General features: G+C 35.3%; 1 protein-coding gene across 2 annotated transcripts in view; it reads left to right on the top strand.

The window, feature by feature from the left end:
- LOC108698386 (teneurin-1) overlaps positions 1-23,971 on the top strand; it is a 405,073-nt gene that overhangs the window by 230,952 nt on the left and 150,150 nt on the right. For both annotated transcript variants that reach the window (XM_041572726.1, XM_041572725.1), the window contains 2 exons: positions 12,047-12,285; positions 23,468-23,620. In XM_041572726.1, coding sequence (XP_041428660.1) covers positions 12,047-12,285; positions 23,468-23,620 — 392 coding nt within the window. The remainder of the gene's footprint in view (positions 1-12,046; positions 12,286-23,467; positions 23,621-23,971) is intronic.

The following is a 23,971-nucleotide window of genomic DNA, read 5'->3' as shown; positions in this document are numbered from 1 at the left end:
CCCCAACAGCCACATTTTTGTTGCAGGTTAGAAAGAGACAGAACACGAAGGCTTATAATTAATTAATACTATTTGAAAAGTTGTTTAGAATAGGGTCATCAAAAACACACCAATGCAAAATGTTCCCTATAAAAATAAATCAGCCTTGGCCAGAACAATTCAGCAACATTTGTTTATCAGGCCCCTCAGTTATGCCCTAGAACAGTGTTGCTCACCAGTCCCTTTGACTTTGATCCCAATGTCCTCAAAGCAGGTGCTTATTTTTGAATTACATGCTTGGAGAAGAGTTTTGGTTGTATAAAAACTAGGTGCACTGCCAAACTGAGTCTCCTGTAGACTGCTGAGCTACATAGAGGCTATCAAATGGCCAATCCCAGCACTTATTTTCTACCACCCATTTTTAATGCTTCAACTTTTTTTTACATCTGAATGTTACTCATGGGTAAAGAAGACAGGGGACCAGAAAGATCAAAACCATATTGTAGCTGTCAGTTACCCTGATGCTTCCTAAAACAAAGTGAATTATCAACTGTCTAAATGGTTTTTCCATGTAAAATAAATGTTTTTAGATCAGTGGAGTTCAGTTGACATCTAGAGGGAGCTTCTCTGCACCCTTCAGAAAAGCTACCATTATACCCAAAGATAATTTAATTGTTGTTTGCATTGTTCTATCAATTAATAGTGACACTATACCCCTTTTTTTAACATTGGTTCAATGAATAGGATTTGTGCTGAAGTTTGGTGTATTGTTTTTTATTTTAACTTGTTTTTATTGAATATAATAAAGTAATCACATGGTATATTTGTACATTTCCTTTAGAAATTGTTGTGATTATAACAGCAAACATAAAACATTTTAATAGCTTTTACAACCTTCAGCTCAATTATGGTATGGATATGTAAAGATACAAATCCTATGGGAATTGATTTGGGTAGGAGGTCAATAACCTGTTAATCTGGTGGCTCCTGGGAGGCGCATAATCAGGTTGTTCTTGTTCTTGAGTTTCTAGGTATTGGGATGATTCCATGACCAATCAGTGTGCTTTCAATGGTGTATTGTTTTAATTAGAAAATCAGCTGTGTAAGGGAGGGGTTTATTTATAAAGAGGCTTCTGTGTGGACTGCTGGTTTGTTAGAATTTGCTCATTGGGAAATGAAAGTTAAATGTGACTTTAATTTTAAAATGTTGCCCTGTTGAGAGCAAGAAATGAAAATAAAAACGTATTTATTTCCTGATTAAAACAAAGGACCAAACTTATGTTCAGCACAAGTCCTATTCATTGAACCAGTGTTGAAATAGGTATTCTGTTTATTTAAGAATAGTCTAGATAACTATAGTCAGGCAAATGAGACAACACACAAAGGCTATAGGGTTCTGTATCACATCAGATATTAAGAGGTTATTCTCTGTTTGTACTCTAATGAAATCTTAAAAGGTAAAGCAATACATATAAAACATAAAAACCCTTTTTACTGTTACACTAACATAAAAAGAATTATTATCAATGGAGAAAAGGCAGGCAACCCAACCCCTATTCTACCTTGCCTGTTATTCACTTTAAACAAGGCATTGTTACAGCTAAATGTTCCTTTCTTTCTTCCGTCCACTATTTCTAACTTTGTCTAAACAGTGCAATCCTATTTGGACAGCTTGCTTGTATTCGTTTATGCTTTGTCACTTGGCCAATTGTTTAGGTGCGGCAAAAGGGTAATAACCCAAACAAGTGGGGTGCAATTGTATCTAATCTGTGTTGACCAGCTAATAGCAACAATGCTGGAATGTAAAAGAAGATCAATAAGGGCGTAGTAAACTAAAATACATGTTCCTGAGTTTGCTACAAAACCGTCATTTCTCAAAGTGGCGCAGGACATGAAATAGAGGTTGTCACAGTAACTTTTGATTATTGTGATTTCTGGTATAGAAAATTAACACCAATGTTTGCTCTCTTTCAGTGGGATCTTTCTTTATAGCTGCCTGAAGCTTGTCCTCTAGGAGTGTAATACCTTGGCATTGCTTGTTTATCCTCAACACACCAAGCAATAATGTAGCCTGCCTCTTAATTTTTGAAAATAATTTCACGTTCTGTGAACATTGCGTGCCAGTGGGCATTCTACACAAGACATCTAAAAGGACACTTTACATATCAGAACCCAAGCCATTAGTTAAATGAATATACAGTACAAACAGATCATTGATTTAAGTTCTTTGAATTTTGCGGCAGCTTTTGCTTTGGTAGAATTGGAAAGCATGACATCCTATCCACCCTTGATGGAGGAAATAAAATCAAAATCTAGCAGTTAATGTGAATTCTCATCCAAGTGAAACTGAAAGGTTTCTGAAAGGTATAGACTTTTCTGCTAAACTTGTTTCAAACTTCAGTTCTTTTGTAGAGCAGTGATTTAATTAAGGGCACAGTTATCAGCAGAAAAAAATCTAGTTTTCTTGTTCCTAAAAGGGAAGCTAAGACTTGCAGATATTTTTCTCTTGTCTTGTATTGTATATTATTACAATGGATGTGTCAGAAGAAGTCAAGGAAGCCCCAAAAAGGAGGACATCTCTTGCTGCTATATTTTATATAATGCATTCTCCAGGCTTAAATCTAAAATAAAAGTATATGATAGCTACACAATTAAACTAAACTGCTTAATTAATTGCAGGAAAAACAAAGTGTCATATTTATTTTGCTTTACTTTGAAGTTACACCTTTTTTTGACCCCCCTTAATGGGTTGCTAATGTTGTCTCTCTCGATTATTACACTAGAATATTCATGCCTGTCCCTCCCTTTCAATTCTGTAGCTGTAGGCAAAATGTATTTGATAGCGTGCCCACAGGGACAGCAATCAGTTTTATAGATGGAAAGAGATGTTTAATGGTTACATTAGTTTCGCAAAACTATTCCACAGTAGCCAAATGTTCCAGGCATAGATGCAAATGACAGAACACAGTCAGTTCCAACTACTGCACATTAGATACTGATGTGCAACTCCCTTGCCAGCAGTATAACTCTGCTTTTAAAAAGTATCACTAGTTGAAAGTGCACTCCTAGCAAACTTACCTGCAGATATAAAGGTAATTATGTTATATATAGGCCTTCATTAGTACAACAATAAAATGAAAAATAATCATTCCTACTGCTTTGGCTTTGTTTATCCAGACTGGTCCAGCTTTACAGAAGGGATTTGGCATGATTACTTTCCTTTTTTTAACAATTTTTTTTCCAAAATGAAATCTGGAAATTGTAAATTTGTTTAATTGAAGTGTCTTTATTATTAAAATAATCTAGATGTCATAACTCACCCTGGTGGTCTAGTGGGGGTGTGACGGGGATACCCTCCTGTCCGTTTTGTTCGGTACCATTGGTGTAAATGCTCATATCTTCCAGGTTCCGTGTTCGGCTATTTAGGCCTATATCCAGTGCTGAACGTGACATCATCGATTGCCTCGAAATTTGAATATTTAAAGGGCTCTCTGTGTCAAAATCATTGCCCAACGTAAAGGTTGATTTACTTAGTTCCTGGGTGTGTTTTTCAAGTGATTCCTGCTCGGTTTTTGCCTGTCCCTGATCTTGTCCATTCCACTGCCCTGATTTTGCTTGTCCCTTGAGTATTCTTCTGGATTCTGATTTGGAACTGCGTTTTGGTGTTTGACCCGCTTGTGACCTTGACTCCGCTTTGTCTATCGATTTTGTACTGCCCTGCCCGATTGGTAACGACCCAGCCTGTACCTTGACCACGCTTTTAGTTCTCCACTCCAGTACCACGTTCAGTTCTCTCACTTGCCTAGAGCTCTCTCCCTGGTCCTCTCATATTAAGACCTGGTGGCACCCGAGTATCGGAGGGCTCCTCCCAAAGCCAAAAGTGGTTGCTGAAGGTGGAGAGTGAGCAGTGACCGGGACCTTGGAGTTTGCTCTGGGTTTGGGACTCCGTTCATAACACTAGACATGGCTTAATTAAGATGACTAATGAAAACAACATTTAACATACTGTACAAATGAAAGTAAAATGATCTTACAGAACATAGGTTCTTACATACAAGTAGTTATTTTCGGGTAGTCATCTGAATAGAATAAAAAGTCATCTGCTGTAGAATAAAAAAAAACAGTTATCCCCACCTCTTCAAAAAAGTTTATCAAAATTAGACCTTAGAAACGTTCCAAAATGTGGAATATAATCAAAATTTATAAACTACATTTTCAGAGTCCAACTAAAATTAAATTTAATCCAAGCTCAGATGACATGATATCAGTTAAGTCAATAATTTAAAGGGCATCTAAACGGTCTGTAAAGCTACTGCATTTAATTAGAGAATATTCACCAATGAGAATTTTGCTTACCTGATCTTATTGCTTTTTAAGAATCTGAGATAAATGCGCAAACTTTGGCTTCCTGATATTTCACTGTAATTGGACATAAGGTGGGAGAGCAGATGCAATATCACAGAAATTTCTGGGTATTGTTGAGCAACAGTGTTTGGATACCAGTAGTAAAAGGATGATTACATTTAACACATCAGTGTTTTAAATACCCTACTCTTTTCCTTACTATGTAGGTTTTGGATGTTAGGAAACAGTATCTGTAGTATGTATGTGTCTCTTCAATATGCATCGTAGGCAACTTGAAAGACAAGGCTCTAGCAGAATTTACATAAGTTTTCGATTTACCATAACATTCAGTCATCCTTTAAATGTATTGTTGTATAGGGGATATAGAGATGCCCATGGCAAATGAGTTGCAGTTATGTATGGATTCTGTTGGTCCGTATGCTTGCATACAGCTAGTCAAAGTGACCATATTGCATGAAAGGTGCTTCTATATTATATTACACTTTTCAATAGTGTAACAAACCGCAAGGGTAGGGATAATGCAGGGGGTGGGAGTGCTCCTAGTAAGTTTACTTACTCAGGGTTCTGAGAATGGTTCTAATGACTGCAGTGATTCCTTAGCATCCCCCAATGTTGATGCCTGAACATCCAGTGCTCCTTGAAGTGCCTTATGTCATGAAGTGGGGGTGAGAGGAACAGTAAATAAGCTGTGAGTAGTTCACAGATGTACATGTTTTGGTTATGTTTGAGCACCACACGTGATATTACATGCATCTATTAACAGTGAATATTGGGTAGGAAATACTAGGAGCGGGGGGTCTCTAGAGAGTCAAGAGTAAGTATCTTAGCGGATATTGGGATAATCCTTCCCTATGGAAACCAGAAAAATAAAACAAGCCATAGTAAAATTAGTTTTTCTTTTACATGTAAAAATAGGTAAGGTACTTGTTTATGCTTAAACCCAGGAATTTCTTTTGGCAGCATCTTCAAACAGTAGAAGAATTTATTTCAAAGTAAATCCTTTTGGTAGGAAATTATCAAGCACAAAACAGTAGTACACATAGCCGTGTAGAACAGAGTAATTAGGTGAAGTTTATTATGACCAGGACTAGGAGAGGCGCATAAAACCATCATTAACACCTGCAATTAAGTAGCAAAAGTGAGCAACACTTAATAATAGCTTTAAAATGTGTTATTATTAAAGAATAAAAAGCTTTAAAAAATTCAGTAGGACAAACAGTCTTGTAAAACATACATATTTTTTAAACACAATTCATAGACTGACAATTAGATACTGATAACAGGTCCTTATCACACGTTAATAAGAAGCATCAACCATACCATCGGATGGGAGGGTACTCTATGGGGGTGAACGGGTTGGTGCCTACAATGTGGCTATATGAGTGACTACACCGGACTTGTAACTCATTACTGTATTAAGTTACTATTTGCAATATAGCATACTTAGTAAATTTATATTTCAATCGGCCATTAACTATATATAGGCTAGACCAACCCACTGCCTTCTGTTGGTCCATTCTCCTGCCTTTACCTTTATTTAAATAGACATGTGGTTTTTAATGTTAATAATTATGTTGCGGTTAATTAATTAAATCACCTGTGATTTATTGGATAAAATGCATGGGAGGGTGCAGACAAATGGGTCATTTCCTTTTCTCTCTTCTTGATTGTCCGAATAAAAATTTACTCCAATTTAGAGCTGCCGAGTTCATGTAGAAGTCAATGGGAGAAGTCCCGAAGATATCCTGATCTGCGCTGGGTTTCCTGCAATAAGCTGAAGATTTTGTGGTTTTCGGTCAAAACTCCAAAAAATTTGTACAATTCAAATTTTTTCATGATTTTTTCAACGTTTTTCCCCCCACACAATTGTCGGAAAAATTTATTGATAAATGAAGGGGGAAAACAGTGTGGATTAGATCGGAGTAATAAGATATTTTCAGATTTTGATAAATAACCCTCTGACTAAAAGTTTCCAGAGGTGTGAGATGGGTGAGTGTCAGCTGAGCCAATGATGAGGAATACTGCAGGGAGTGTTTTGCATGAGGAACTTTCTAGTCCCCTGGGAGTTGTGTTTTAGTCCAGCACTGGTCTATAAAATGCACTGAACATCAAACATACCAGTGTTAACTGTACTCGGAAACTTTGTACAACCAATAACAATGATCCGAGTTTTTCACTAAGCACTTTTGCAATTTACATATATTTTCTATTTCTAGAAATATTCTAAGATATTTGCAGTGTTAGATGGTAGTGATGGGCAAATAAATTCAACTGGCACAAATCTTCACGTTTCGCCACCGGCAAATAAATTCACGAATCTCCAGCGACAATTCACCGGTGAAAATGCTCCAGCGTCAATTTCTGATTTTCATGATTTTTTCATGAAAACTTTCAAATTTCACAATTTTTTCGGGAACTTTACGATTTCACTGGATTTTTCGTCGTTTCCCAAATTTTTTGGGAAATTTGCACATTTTTCAGCAAAGCGAAACAGGAGAAATTCGCCCATCACTATTAGATGGCTAAATGCCAGTCTTGGTTCAACTGAGAGTCAGCAACCCGAGTTAACTTAATACAGCTAGTGCATAGAAAGTGCAGGATTGCTGACACTTCAAAGAAAGGTGTTGAGCTCAAAGCCTGGTGCTTGCAGTCTAAAACTGCAAATATATCTATGGCCTCCCCCTTTTTTTTTTTTTTTTTACAAATCATTTGTGTGGGTTTAGATCCCCTATAACAAGTATGTATAAGGTACCCACATATTCTGTATAGCTGTAAAACATATTGTCATCAACAATGAAGTCTTGGGGATTGCTTCCCTTACCATCCCTAATATTACTTTGTCCTCCCTTTGTACTTAAGACAGCTGTGAATTAGATGTTTAAAACAAGTGATCTACATAGAGAGATGAGCGAATCTGTTCCTTTTCGCTTCATCAGAAAATTCCTGAAATGGCTGAAAAATTTGCGAAATGGCAAAAAACCATCCTGGTAGGGGATAATAAAGAATGATGAAGTCATTATATATATATATATATATATATATATATATATATATATATATATATATATATATATATATATTTATTTATTTATTTATTTATTTTTTATTTCCATGAACTCATATTACATTTTTGTGTTATGATAGTTCCCTAGTTAATAATGACAAACCTTTTTGATATTATATACAGGTTTGAGACCTGTTATTCAGAATGCTCGGGACCTGGAATTTTCCTTATGTCTGCTAAAAAAAAAATTAAACATTAAATAAACCCAATATGATGGTTTTGCCTCCAATAAAAAGTAATTATATCTTGGTTGGGATAATTAACAAGGTACTGTTTTAATATGACAGAGAAAAGGGAAATTGTTTTAAACATGTAAATGATTTGGTTAAAATGTTGTTCACGGGGGGTGGCCTTTCTGTAATTTGGAGCTTTCTGGATAATGGGTTTCCGGATAAAGGATCCTGCACCTGTATTTTCAGTTTCTTTTACATTCATATCTCGCTGATTGCAATGAATTATTACTGGGTACACTGCCAACTGGAGTCTTGTCTAAATAGCAACTGTCTCCCAAGCCTCCGATTTTGCTATACAGATACAGGATTTGTTATCCTCTGTTATCCAGAATGCTCCGAATTATGGGAAGACCGTCTCCCATAGACTCCATTTTATCAAAATAATCCAAATGTTTAAAAACAATTTCCTTTTTCTCTGTAATAATAAAACAGTACCTTGAACTTGATCCCAACTAAGATATAATTATTCCTTACTGGAGGCAAAACCAGTCTATTGGGGGTTATTTAGTGTTTAAATGATATGAAGATCCAAATTACAGAAAGATCTGTTATCCAAAAAACCCCAGATCCCAATCATTCTGGATAACAGATCCCATGCCTGTACAACCATTACAAGAAGCAAATAGGTGTACTCTAGCAATCTATGGCGTGTAGCTTGATGTCATTTTATTGTTGGAGATCCTTTAGCAGTCTTTCAAACTACAAATACAGTACGAGTAACTCCATGCAGATAATTTGTTTCAGCAAACAAAACAGCTTACATAGAAGAGAGGGGCAGAGAGCAGAATCTTAGTAGTTATATTTAAAATGAATGAATGAAAACTCACAGTACGAGTATATGCAGCCCCAGAGCATGGATCTATACTAGCTTGATAGTCCTCTTTGTATGTATATGTGTTGCCGGTTTATTTTTCTTTCTATGACATCTTTTATTAAAGCAACAATCCCAAACAATGGCAATCATTGCAGGGTATCGATTATTAGTCTCCCTTAATAACACTGTTCAGTCAGCACTTACTTGCCGTCAGCTGTCCTGAAACCCTGCAAGTCCTAGAGATAATAATCAATATCTCCCATGTAAAACTATTGCATTAAGAAACTAAAATCCAATCGATTTTTTTTTTGTAAGAACCTGGATGGTGGATTAAATAAGTGTCAGTTTGCATCTAATTAAACTTGCTACGTTTAGATTATTATTGACAATTTGACTGGAGGATTATCAATGCATCTTAACCCTTGCTATGCTGCTGATTGAGAATTGCCAGACCAGCAACTTGTATTTTTTTAAAACTGTCTCTGATTTTTCAAATAATCTAGTAACTTTAGCATTAACATGGAACAGATGCATGGAAGTAAATTACAATGGCATTTGTTGCTGGATTTAGGTCCTACAGGTATGGGATCCATTATCCAGAAACCCATTATCAAGAAAGCTGTGGATTACAGAAAGGTTGTCTCCCATAGGGGCAGATTTACTAAAGGGCGAAGTGACAAACGCTGGTGACAATTCGCCTGCAGGGACATCAGCAATTTACTAACAGGAGCAGGCGTCAATTCGCTAGGGAAAGAGTTAGGCACTAGTGCTCATTCACACTCTTTCGAGTTTATTTTCATGTAATTTGACTAGGGAATAGTCCAAATTCGATTCGAATTTAAAAAGAATTCGAAATTTGAAATGTATCATGTAGTGTCCCTTTAAGAATTTGAATTAGACTATTCGCCATCTAAAACCTGCCAAATTGATGTTTTGGGCTATAGGGGACCTCCTACAATCAATTTGGAGTAGTTTGGTGGACTTTTGGAAAAAATTAAAAAACAAATATATATTTTTTGGAGGGGTTAAAAAACTCGATCGAATTTGCAACTCGATCCTATTCCCCCGTTTTTTAAAATTTCTATTTTTTTTTAATAAATTTCAATTGCCCGTTTTTTTCCGAATTTTGAGTTCAGGGGAGTTGATTGGAGTTTTTAGAAACTTCCATAAACTCGAAATTCGACCCTATAAATCTGCCCCTTAACACTGAATTAAAAAAATGATAAATTCACAAGTACCCAACTCGTAAATCTGGGTACGTTTATGCAAACAGAAATAAGTGACCTTTTGTAAATCTTTGTAAGTCTTTACGTGTTCAAAAAAAGATATAGCAAGCATTATTGATCAGTATATTGCCCTGATACACTATTAATTTCATTTGGGTGTTGCTGTGAGCACCGTGAGTATCAATTAAGCCGGCTTCATCTGTTTTGGTATTAAATATTTGACTTATGTTCGGACAAATTTTACAATTTCCTTCAAATTAAATAAAGCTGCCTGAGACAGGCTACATTCATAAATGAAATATTTCCTACCATTCAGTTTACTTCTGTGAATTCTAGCTCTCTGAAGTACTTTTTTATGAACCCGAGGCCATAAGTTTACTGCTGATTCAAGGTGAAGTCTTAGATCTTTCTTTACACAGAAGCTGAAGTATACAGTACTAGGGTCCCTTCCCAAACAAGATCTCTGTTGTGCTGTCTACAATGATCTTATTTACTAGTATAATTGTTTTTTTTTTTTACCATGAAAGGTATAGCTGAATAAAGCAAGAAGCAAGTATCCAAAATGTATATACCTGTACTTGTCTACAGTGAATCGTATCTGTTATTTTGATACCAAAGTCCTGAATCTGGGAGAATAGGGAGAAAAACACATCTAACAGATCCACTGTTTTCAGTGTTATGTAATTTGTCATTTTTAAGGACATTGCCTAAAATAGCAATTTTAAGCTATTTATAAACATGTTGCATAAAAGTAACCACAAGACTTTACCTAGTGGTGAATCGTTATAACTTTGTTCCAATTAGAGGATAAATTATTGAAGACTACTCCCTGCAGACTATTTTCCATCCATGCATATAGAGAATTCCAAGACTTTAGTCTATACATCAGTCAATTATGTTTTATATCATGTGTCAAAGCATTTGTAAATTTGACACTACATTGGCCACCCAACCACAGTTGAAACTCCATTGACCTCTTCATCGTATTCATCTCTCCAAAATCTTTGTTGACTGCTCTGTTAGGGGGTTACAGTATTTACTTAACTCCGAACTTATCTGGTCTAGCTTTTTGGGGCAAAACTCAAATTTTTCTTTTTTTAAAAAAAAAACTCGAATTTTCGAGATTTATTAAAGCCCGTTGCTACAAAAACGTATCCTATTTTGAGGTTTCTGTTCTGGTATTAGCACAGAAATCCGACCATTTTGGGCTTTTTGGAAAAAGTCTGGCTTTTCGGGAAAAGGTCCGGCTTTTCGGGAAAACCTTGAAAATCGTTCAATTCAGGTGATTCACTTGATTTTATAGAGTTTTTACATGAACAGTTTAAATTGAGCTTTTTTAAATAATAAATTAGGTAAGATCAGCTATTGGAGTTTGGGTGTGGTTTTTTTATTTAAAAAATTAGATAAATTCTGATTTTCGTAAATAACCCTCCCCATGTCAACTCCCCAATTTCTCAATAGCAATCCATAAAAGATGGCAAATTTAAATCTGATTCAATTAACACCATAGAGTGATGGCTCATCCAATTAGCTTAGGATAGAGAGCAATTCAAGGATAAAAAACATACCATGTGTGATATTATACCTGAAGATGGGCGACACTATAACATAGGTATTACTGCAATAAAAAAAGAGGAAACCTTTGTATTGGTCCCATAAAAATATTAAGAAAGGTGAGATCCCAGTTCTTGCTTAATTTTTGTAAATTGGTTTTCTAAAAGAAATGAGTGATCTATTCAAGACTGAAACTACAAACAGGACCTACATCTCCTTTGCCAAAGCAAGGAAGAGCTAAGGGAAATAAATAATAACTTTAAAAGCCAACAACCCAGTGCTTTTCATCAGAAATTCACAAGAAACAGATGCATTTTTCATCTGAAAGGTATTCCACAATGCTCTTTTCAACCTTCCATCTACTCTATTCCTGATAAATATATTGTTACTATTTCATTTGGATTCTTTTTTATGCAGTGTAAAGGCTGTTGTAACTGTAATGATGACATTCTGTGTGGTCATATTAGAGTGAATGTGCTAAAATCAACGTTACTGTAATGTGTTATAAAAAGTAAAAAATGACTGTGCAGAACACTTGTAAGGATCTACCTTAAACAGGTTTACATACTAGTAACAAACATGTGTCAGCTAGTAAGGAGCAAATTTGTGCTGTTTTCATTCATTAGCATTTTTTTTAAAAAAAATGCAAAAGTGAAAACATTTTCTGAATTGAATTGGAGTCAATGAAAAGAAAAAATTACAATTTCCACTCCAAAACTGTACTGGATGAAATGTTCATCCCTAGTGTCAGCTAAAGACTGATCTGTTACTAACGCTCTTCTTACTCTGTTTTATGTTTTTCTCTTCCTAGGCACTTCCTGTTTAAACACGGATCTGGTTCATCTCCTATTTTCAGTGCCGCCAGTCAGAACTATCCTTTAACATCCAATACTGTTTACTCCCCACCTCCCAGACCTCTTCCCAGAAGCACTTTCTCAAGACCCGCCTTCACATTTAACAAATCATATCGTTGCTGTAACTGGAAGTGTACAGCATTAAGCGCCACCGCCATTACAGTCGCTCTGGCACTGTTGCTTGCATATGTTATCGGTAAGGCTTTCCTTTCCTATTTGTACCTTTTTTTACTAGTTACTTTTTGGATTTGTCCAATAAAAATTCAAAAGCCAAATAAACTTATTATACATTGACATCTAGGGGGTTATGCAATAGAATCCTAACATTAAAATCTAGTGAGTTTTTTTCACAAGAAAATTTGACTTTTTTTGGAGTTTTCTGGCAAAAACTCCAAAAATTGGAGCAATTTGGGGAAAAATGCCTGAAAAATTCGAGCAATTCAGGAAAAAGCCCAGAAAATTTTGAGCAATTCGGGTTTTCACTCGATTTTATTGAGTTTTTCAGCTATCGATTAAATAGGGTTTTATTTTTATTAATAAATAAGCTATAATAGGGCATGAAAGTTTGGGCTGAAAAAATGACATTTTTGGGGGGTTTCTGGCAAAAACTCCAGAAACTCGAGCAATGTGGGGAAAAAAGCCTGAAAAATTCGAGCAATTCGGGGAAAAAGCGCAAAAGATTTGAGCAATTCGAGTTTTCACTCGATTTTATTGAGTTTTTCAGCTATCCGATTAAATAGGGTTTTATTTTTATTAATAAATAAGCTAAAATAGGACATGGGAGATTGGGCAGGGTTTTTTTAAATAAAATATGAAATAAATTTGTATTTTATTAAATTACCCCCTTATAGTTGGGGAAAATTTGAAATTCGTTTTTTTTTAATAATGTTAAATAGATTTTTAAATAGGTTTTTCTGAATAATGTTAAATAGATAAAACACACACACAAATTAAACCCAATTGCAAATGGTTTTAAAACTTCACAGCCCACAGCTTACTAAAAGTTTTTTTTTAGCTGAACATTCCATTTTTATCCATCTTTATCCCTTTGGCCAAAATTTCCACTGCATTATAATTCCCTTACATGAAGCCAGAAAGGGAACATTGACTAGTAGTCTACGTGAGTGGTCTGATGTTACGGAGGTGCAAAATAGCTGCTCCTGATTACCATGGGAATAAATTAGAGTAGAGCTATCACTCTTGATTTTCTACAGTCCTGCACCATTGTTAGTATTCCCCAATAGTGAGAGCAATTCAGAAATATTTTAGTAACCTTTAATAGAAAAATATGAATTTATTGCAGTTATTGCAGATGGCGGCTTCCAAAAACACAATTCAAAAAAGTAAAATATGATTTAGTATGTCAATAAATTTCCTCTGTAGATATATTTCCAGTTAAAATAGCAGAATGACTGTGAACATCACAAGAGTTGAAAAATCAAATGCATTTATTCCAAATATCCTATTCATGGGTGTCAAACGAACCATTGTGGATCTGTAATATAGGCCAAGCAATTGCCATCAGCCCATATATTCAACTTGGAGTTGTTATTTAATGGTGACAATTCGAGAACAGCAAGTGAGAAAGGTGATGGATGTAATGCAGTTGGTGTCAACGTGTAATCATTTAATATCCTAGAGACTCTGAATTCAAGATGCTGAGAAATATTTTTAAATGTCATTTGAGACGGTTTTTCTCTATAACCCTATTTTTCAGAGGATTAAGCATGAACTATCATTAGATGCATGGTACTGAGTTGCTTTCATCATTTGTTGCAATTTCCATGAATTGGAAAATACAATGTCAGTGAGACTATAACACAGTAATTTATCACAGGAATCAAGTTTAGCCTCAAAGAAAGAAGGAGGCTAATTACATTTCTTTTGGTCTTTTGATTAAAGATATATCTACCTGATAAGAATCATACAAATTCGTTACATCTCCTTTTCATCAAGAATTATTGAAATTCAGCAGGGTTCTTCAGAACTGGCTCTAAGCAGACTGCTCACTTGTATAAGCGAAACTAGAAATTTGCTCTCAAGGACCTCCATTATATAGCTCAATTTAAAGCAAATATTCAAGGGCTTATAAAGGCAAAGAACATTTAAAAAAAACTCTTTGTTTGATATAAGATAATATACCGGCAGTTTTTAAACATTATTTTTCAGCCATAACTGATACTTGTTATTTAACATGCGGTCAAAAAGCATAGTTGAATAACAATGAGCATTATGAGTTCCCTTGAATGAAATGAGCAAAAATGAACATTATTATAGTTGAATGTATAATTGGAGACATAATGTAATGTTTATTCAGAGACTGGTTAGAAAAAGTTTAAGTGTTTCTCAAGTCCTAGGAGTGAGAATACATTCGATAGAATATTACCCCTTTAAACAACAATAACAGGCAATTAGGATCTACTCACACTGCATCTTTCAGTTGTAGCGCATATCGCATGTGTGTTCCCTACTGGCTGTTATTGTGAACTGCAGCTCTATCTGCAAGGTAAGGGGCATAATTAAATGTTAAATGGGGGGGGGGACCCAATGTAATATATGACACAATTTGGCTCCAGTATTTCATGACACAGTGACCCCAGTGTTATGTTTTGGGTAGCCGAGGATGAGTAGAGTATAACAGTGCATTATTAGCAGAGTCATGCAGCCATTACACAACAGTAACTTTCACTTTTAAGTTACCAGGAAGTATGCACAGTATGGGGCCAATTCATTAACTTCGAGTGAAGGAATAGAAGAAAAACAAACTTTGAATTTCAAAGTGTTTTTTGGCTACTTCGAGCATGACTTTGACTTCGAATCTAAGGATTCGAACTAAAAAATTTTCGACTATTCGACCATTCGATAGTCGAAGTACTGTCTCTTTAAGAAAAAACTTCGACCCCCTAGTTCACCACCTAAAAGCTACCGAACCCAATGTTGGCTACGTTTTTTTGGTCGAAGTATAATCCTTCGATCGTTGGATTAAAATCCTTCGAATCGTTCGATTTGAAGGATTTAATCGGTCGATCGAACGATTATTCCTTCGATCATTGGATCGCAGTATTTGCGCAAAATCCTTCGACTTCGATTTTCGAAGTCGAAGGATTTTCATTCCCAGTTGAATATCGAGGGTTAATTAACCCTCAATATTTGACCCTTGATGAATTTGCCCCTATAAGTATGAGCACGTGACATCTACAGGCCATTTGCATGAACACCACACCCAGCATTTCATGACACAGTGGGCTCAGCATTTTAGATTGAAAAGCCACAAAAATATCTTTACTCTGTGGCTGTAATGAATGGAATAAGCCCCCTTGCATGATTTTGGTGTGTACAGCACCATATGCTTGTTGCATGTTCATGGGTATGCCCTACCAATAACAGGCCCCACTAGAGTATGTACATTGCATTAAATATACATTGCATTGAATATTTTCCCTTTAAAATTGTGAGTCATTTTCATTTGCTCTCAGCTTTTTATAACACATTGGCACTGTAACACCTCTGACAACAACCCTGACCCCATATACTGTATATACCTTCAGATTGTATGTGACTAGAACAGTCACCAATGTATTAGTAAAGGGAGCCGCAGGTGCCTATTACATGCTTTTTTGCACCTTGCACACTGTGTGGTGCATAGTAAATGAGCCCTAGTGTTTCCTGGGATACTCCTCATCTCAGTCTCCAACTGTGTACCAGATATAATCTTTTCTAATAAGCACTTCTCTGTGAACCTTCTCTAACATTTGGACAGAAGACAGTGTGTGTGATCAGAGCTGGAAATTCGATTTTTTTTTATCACAAGCTCTACTCTTGTGTCTTGGCTCTAATATTATAAACGTATATTTCTAATTTTATATAAATGTGGTGTGTTGCATTTTGCCTCATCATGCCCCACTTAAAGCACTGTTTTGTGGGACAGATTTGATGGGAAAGAAAGAAAGAAAGAAAGAAAGAAAGAAAGAAAGAAAGAAAGAAAGAAAGAAAGAAAGAAAGAAAGAAAGAAAGAAAGAAAGAAAGAAAGAAAGAAGATAAATTGACAGACAGATATAGATAGAGAAACAGTAACACGGTAGTTTAGATTTTGAAAAAAAATATATAGATGTGTATATAAGTTCAACCTCTCCAATACTTTCTACAAATGGATAGATGATAGAGAAATGATAAATCATAAATGTCAGGAGAAAACCATGTCTCTCAAATACAGCAAAACACATTTCAAAAGGGGCTTAAATATCCATATTTCTCATTTCTGCTGTTGCTGCTGGAATGCGATTGTGTCATTACTTCCTGTCTGCTGAAATATTTGTTAAAAGGTACTACTGTATATATATATATATATATATATATATATATATATATATATATATATATATATATATATATATATATATATATATTTCTTTTTTTTTTTTGAGAGATTATCCGTTTATAATTGAAGCCTGAAGGGCCTGAGACACAATACAGGTTTACCAGCTGGCCCTGATTTATACATCTACTAAACCCTGTTTTCAAGTTAATTTTCAAGAATGTAGCTTGTCTCTTTTTCCTTATCTTTAGCTGCCCATTTTTATGCACAGTACCAATTTATATTCAATTTTTGTGTCCTGCTTTATCTATTTAAGATGCAAATTGGTGTAAGTGTCTCAGAACATTGACATTAAATATATTTGCAGAAACTATGGAAGATTTTCCAAGTTAGAGCCCTTTAGCTTGAAGCAACACAGATACCCAAGTGTTATAAAGCACCATATTGGATGATTATATGGTTTCGTAGAGAAATTCATATTATTTATCATTTACCCAAAAAAAAGTAAACAATGGAATTTAATATATGTTGTAAATGGAAAGTATTTGTATAATCAAGAACAAACATATCCATTTCACAATGTTTATTCTTTGTTAGATAAAAAGTTACCAAAAGTTATTGCATTCCCTCAATTTTTTCTGTAGTCAAGCCAACTCCTACAAGAACATAATTTCGATTTCTACCTTTTAAAAGTAGAAAGAGTCATAAGGGGTAGTCTAAAGCAGGGGTCCCCCACCTTTTTTTTTTACCTGTGAGCCACACTTAAATTTAAAAAAGTTCCTAGGGGTGTAAAATATGTGATTGCCAATTGGCAGCCCATATGTGGACTGTCAGCCTACAGGAGGCTGGTTTTTATGCAAATAGAGCTTGCCTTAAAGCCAGGAATTCAAATATAAGCACTTGCTTTGAGGTCTCTGGGAGAAACATTCAAGGGGTCAGAGAGTAACATGGTGCTCACGAGCCACTGGTTGGAGATCACTTCTGTAGAGATAAGTACAATTTCATGAAGATAAAGAAATACTCTTCCAGGCTGTAGCTAAGAGATATAGAAGATATTATCTCTAGTAGTCATCATTATTTGGGGCACTAAAGTAAAGGATGCCTAGTTCAGGAGTGTACAACTCAAGTTCATCTCCAAAGGAAAGATATAAAACTTAGAGGAACAAATTTAGAGCCATCCCAGTAAGAATTTTTGGTTCATATGGCCTTTCTAAAGACAAACTCTGGTGGCACAGTGCAAGCTTGGTACTACCTTCATGGTGCAAAAACACCTATAGGTCCCAGTTTGCTTATTTTGATCTACTGTATGTTCTGTATGTTCACTAATGTATTCTCATGCAAATTTCATGTAGAAAATAGCTTAGATGTCAGAGAAATCTATTAACGCTAATATGCAAATTCAAAAATTCGTATTGCAAGTAAAAAGCGCCTCCGTGTTGCAAGAGGTCACTGACAGCAAAGGAAGTAATAAGGGTAGGACTAATGAAAATAATATATGCATAGAACTGTAACTTCAAAGAACATTAAATAATGGCTCTGAATAATAATCAGCATAAAGAAAATGAATGTGAGTGGCCAACGCAATTTACTCATATCCGTAATAAAAAAGAAAGAAAAGAAACCCTATTAACAGCCTTTATTATACCTATTCATCAAGATATCATTCATAATTGTATATTTGGGGGGTATAACACCACTTGTTCAATAGAAAATTACACTATTTTATACAATTTTCTCAATAAAGAAGGTTTTATCATGGAAACAGAGCATTAATTCACACATCTTCATGTGGACTCTGATGGCTGAGCAATTATGAGGCTGGTTTTAAACAATCTGAACGTTGAACACATTTATTCTTTTTATCCACTCTTTTCCCAATTATTTTTTTTTTTTATACAGTAAATGAGAGGCAGGATGAATCTGCTTTTCTGTCTAAATGACAGTCTTTCTATTAAGAGAGAGAAACTTGTAGACACTGCACAAAATGAAGAATTTGCAAACTGGCCACATCCCTGTTAAATGGAAAAGCTGACAATACTCACTGCTTACTCCAGGTGCTTGAATATGTCATGTCACATATTTGTTCATTGAATGAATGGCTTTCATTTTTGCATCCTGCACTATATAGTTAATCGCATGTATACAGCAAAGATCCAGCTTAGCACTTCAGTCCTGGTGTATGCAAGACACATGTACAATGTGTACAGCTTGAGATGTTGGGGCCAGGAGTCTAGCAACTAGGGATTATTTAACAAGAAATAGAAAAAAATAGAAAAAAATGTTTGGGCAAAGAATAAAAAGAACCCGAAGAGCCTTCTCAAATGCAAGAGATGCACCAAAAGTCTTCTCAAAACCTTACAAGTAAAAAAGAAAAGCCTTTAACTCCTCAATTAGGGTTGAACCCCTGCTTTTGTGCTTCTTCATTTCCAAACCAGAATTTGTTACTAGGCGGTATGTCTGTGACCAGGAAAATTCAAAGTTAGACCCTTTTTTAAAGTTTGACCAACGTCACAGGATGTGGTGATCATAGGATTGGGTTGAAGATGAACTTAGTATGGACATAACAGATGTTCTTCAGCATATGGCCAATATCAGAGATATCTTGAGGTGGGGTTGATGCCGAACTAAATATAAATGGGCAATTTTTATTCTCTTCTGTAATGAAGAAAGAATATTTTGGAGGAGAAACAGCCTTCCATGCAGAATACCCTCTGTAGGGTTATAGTGGTGCTTTGCTAATATTACATAATGAACCTCGATGTGTTATATCAGCAGGAGCTATATTAAAAAATTTCTAAACAACAATACCAACTTGTAATAAAACAATATTAATATGAGGTATGAAATGCATACATATGGATGAAGCATTTTCTTCACTGTTCTTAGAAACCTCTTTGTCTGTCGTGAAGGATACATTTACATCAAGACTCAACATGCAGAGCTGTGAAATCTTATTAAAGATTTCTGCATAGCCTCGTATTGTGCTATATGTTTCCGCCTGCGGAGCAAAGGTTTTTGAGGAAAAATTGGGGCAGCTAAAAATAAACCTGTAGGAGTGTTATAGCAAATTATGTTCTTAATTTTGAAACAAGGTCATTCCTTTCATTTGAGATGCTTCTGTAACTCGTAGTGTAATATTAAGTATCCAGCTAAAGGGGTTTCCACATTCATTGCTTTGGAATCATAAATTGTATACTGCAAAAGAAGAAAGGGTTTGACAAGTGGGGGGTTTCCTCAGTCTCATGGTTAACAATATACCAAATAGCTTGCAAAATACAGCCTCCTGGCATGTATATAAGGCAGAGATGAAGGAAGTCTTGTGCTTCAAAATCAGGCTTAAATAGACCAATTATTTTAACTGCAGAAAATGACCTCTGGCTTTCCTCCAAATAAGATTATAGAGGCTAAAGGAGATCTTATGTGAGTTTCTATATGAATTTCAGTGCATGCATTATGTTAAAGGGATGAATGTCGCTGGAGAATAACTGTGTGATGATGGAACTGCCATTTAAAATGGGTCAATTATCAGTAAAATATAAAGTATTTGCTCCCATATTTCTGTCAGCTGGCAGTTGCCCCCAGTATATGAATCCTGAGGAAGCATGGTGATTGCTTTCTTTTTATATAGTATGTGGCAGTTCATAAGTGACCACTGTCTGTTATCTTGTTATTGTGGCAGCTGATAGTGGGTGACAACTGAGAGTTTTCCTGCCACTTGATGGATGACTGCTTTTAAGTATTCTGCCTGTTCCTTGTTATTCTTGCAATAGGTGACAACTTATGGCAGAATACGGGTTGCTTTTCATGCAGTACTGTATCTGTATCTTATTGTGACATATGATGGTTTGTGACTGTTTCCTTTTACTATGGAGGATAAGATTGAATGAGCAGGGACAAGCTGAAGATGATGATGCTAGGGATTCCACCTGCTAACAGAATTTACTGACATCTGTATGGTAACTTGTGTCAGATAGAAAATAATTGCATGTGACAGATATTAAATAATTAATACTGTATATTTATATATATATATATATATATATATATATATATATATATATATATATATATATATATATATATATATATATATATATATATATATATACACACACACACACAAATACAAGAGTCCTCTGCACTAAACCCATTATCAATATATTTAAGACAGAGACATTTTGTGCATACTGCTACTAAAAAATGCCTTACCCTTTAAACAAAACAGGGATTGTTTGTCCATATATTGCAATATATTTAAGCTGGCCAACTACGTCAAAGTCATCCCATATCTGGCCAGTCCTATGCTTAATTTTCATCTGATTCATTAAGAATTCTATTGCTTCATTATACATTTTACAAAGGGACTAAGTTTTACCTGCAACTTACTTGCTGCTTTCAAAGTAAAACTCCCAAACTTGGCTGCCCTTTTATTAGACACCAGTGGGATCACCTGACTATAGCTGGGAAGGGTGGGAGCTACAACATGGAGCTGGTCACTGCTCCTGTATAAACTAACTAAACAAACAAGGGAAAGTTGTGCTCACCACTAATTTTTAAAACCATTAGGCGGGGGTCACTGCCTCAAAGTGAGAAAGGCTAGGGACCTCGCCGAAACGTTAGTCATTTATAATAATTATTATGATTTTTATAAGTCCTGAGAGTGCGGAACTTCTTGTAGTAGTTATTTATATATATATATATATATATATATATATATATATATATATATATATATATATATATATATATATATATATATATATATAGATGTATTTCTAGAGAGAGAGTGAGAGATAGAGAAAGAGCAGTGTGATGAAGCATAATATTGTGCCTTATAAACCATTAATTAGTTAATAAACCATATCTGCATACTGTATAATAGAGGTCTAATTCTGCATATATAACATGTATGAAATAATTTTGCATAGAAAGCATCACAAATACCTTGGGATTTCAATGATTTTTACTCGAAGATCAAGTGTTTTTCAAATAGGGAGCTTAGGGTAGGGATGCACCGAATCCACTATTTTGGATTTGGCCAAACCCCTGAATCATTTGTGAAAGATTCGGCTGAATACTGAACCGAATCCGAATCCTTATTTGCATATGCAAATTAGGGGCTTGAAGGGAAAACCATTTTTTATCATGAGATTTCCCTCCCCACCCCTAATTTGCATATGCAAATTAGGATTTGGATTTGGTTCGGCCGGGCAGAAGGATTCGGCCGAATCCGAATCCTGCTGAAAAAGGCCGAATCCTGGCCGAATCCCGAACCGAATCCTGGATTCAGTGCATCCCTAGTTTAGAGTGAGCTGTGTTCACTTAGGGAAAGCACGTCAAAAGCCACTCAACAGAATGGACCCAATAGCAATGTTCTTGTATTGTTGGTGTTAAATAGTGAGGTCCTATTGTGGCAGTCAAGTGATGTTGACCTGTGAAGTTTCTTGAATGCTGGTTGTCATTTTAAGGAATTAGGGTATTTTTTAAAAAGTTATAGCTATATGGTGATATTATAGTTTGTGCTGCTGCTACTTTGCTGTCATTTGGCCCAGTCACTATATCGAAGTTTAGGCCAGTGCAGTTTTGGATTCACCTTTTAAAGTGTTCCTCTGCCTTTTTCTTGCTGGCTCATCTAAAGAGTAGTTGGCATAGTAACTGCTTATATGAGAAGTTATAATAAAAAGATCCTATGGATGCATCTAAATAAGACAGTTTAGGTGTTTACAGATTACGTTTTTAAATGTTTCTCAAATGTTAATATTGGTATGGGACCTGTTATTTGGAATGCTCTGGACCTGGGGTTTTAAGGATAATGGCTCGTTCCATAATTTGGATCTATCTACTAAAAAATCATGTAAACATTAAATAAACCCAAATAGTCTGGTTTTGATTCCAATCAGGATTAATTGTATCTTAGTTCTTTATTGTTTTATTATTACAGAGAAAAAGGAAATAATTTTAAAAATTTTGGATTTGGACAGCATTTCCGTAATTCAGAGCTTTCTGGATAACAGGTTTTCCCATACCTGTATACAAATTAGTGCATAGCTCTACTGTATGCTCTTTATTCATATTTAGATGAAGTAAATGTACATGTACTATTTCCAATTGATTACAGCCCTATGTGGCTTCATTTTCAGTTCCTTCCTCATTTTTTTGGAGTCCCACATTTCTGCACAATTTCGCTTTTTGTTTTTTGTCCTGAGTTAAGTGAATTTTTTGCACTTTGTACACATCCATGCTCACCAGGGCTGCTTGACCCAGAGGAAATAAATAGGGTATCAGTGGTATAACTGGAGCACAGGGTTTGAAAGAGGTGCAAAAACCTAAGTGGCTTCTTTTAATATCAATAAAATTAAAAAAAAAAACATTTTGTAGCCCTTTAATTTTTTTTATTTTTTTTTTAAAAACTGACACAGCAAATAATCAACACTGATCTGAACCTGTTTCCCCTACCCCCAATAAATTAACCAATATTCTAATATTAATATTTTTTGGGGGGAGATGTATTAAAACAATAGCACAGTGACAAAATTAAAAGGTTCCTTAGACAATCTTCTCTCGTTAATTATTTCCAGCTATTTTTAATTTTTGCCATCAACTGTACCAAATGTTAATGTCCACTATTATGTCCAGCCCAGTAGTATTATGGAGAGTTTATTGCATTTTTTTGCATGAAACTATAATTGTATTCATATTACGGGGAATATTACAGATGCATCTCTTTTCTCGTGCCGGATTCACATGGTAATGTTATGCTTTCCATTGTGCTGTATAGGCATTTTTCTGTATAGGCAGTAATTTCCCCTTCACTTTGAGACTATTTATTTATTATCATATTAAAGGTTTGTTCAATTCCTTTTACTGCACACTGCTACATATTCTTTGCTGAGTTCATTTCCCTACCTGGGTTCTGTACTTTATCTAAACTCTGAAAAGCAAATGGGCAAAAAATTAATTTTTTGAAAAATGTCTGCACTTACTACATCCCAGGAGTCCTTCTTGCCTTTTTCTTCCTTTTTTTTAATATCCTGTGGGATTAATTTGTACTCTTTCTTTATAGCAGTTCATTTGTTTGGCTTAACTTGGCAACTTCAACCCGTCGAGGGCCCATTATATGAGAATGGTGTCAGTAAGGGAAGTAGAAGTGAAGAATCCACAGACACCACTTTCTCGCCACTCGGGGGAAAGGTTTCTGACAAGGCAGAGAAAAAGGGTAAGTTCAATCATTAACCGCAATCATTCCCTTGGAAATCACTATACACTGTGGGTATCTTTATTAACCCTTTTTATTTCTGTATGATATAAATGTTGGGTGGCACTATGGTGCCCCTTGGAAGGCCCAATAGCTTGCATATTATTCAAGCTAAAGATTGCTGGGTGTGCAAGACACTGGGGAATCCTGTACTTTACCACCTGTATGTGACAGGTGTTATATACAGCTTCTTCCATAAATCTTACAGGCACAAATACTTTAGGGATTCCTAAATGAAATAAACAAGTCACTGAGCAAAAATAGAAAATAGGCATGCATATAAACAGTACTCTAGTCCTTTACAGAATTCAT

Source organism: Xenopus laevis, chromosome 8L (genome assembly GCF_017654675.1).
Source record: "Xenopus laevis strain J_2021 chromosome 8L, Xenopus_laevis_v10.1, whole genome shotgun sequence".
Taxonomy (NCBI): Eukaryota; Metazoa; Chordata; class Amphibia; order Anura; family Pipidae; genus Xenopus; species Xenopus laevis.
The sequence above is the reverse complement of the archived record's forward strand: the minus strand, read 5'-3'. Positions and strand labels throughout refer to the sequence as shown.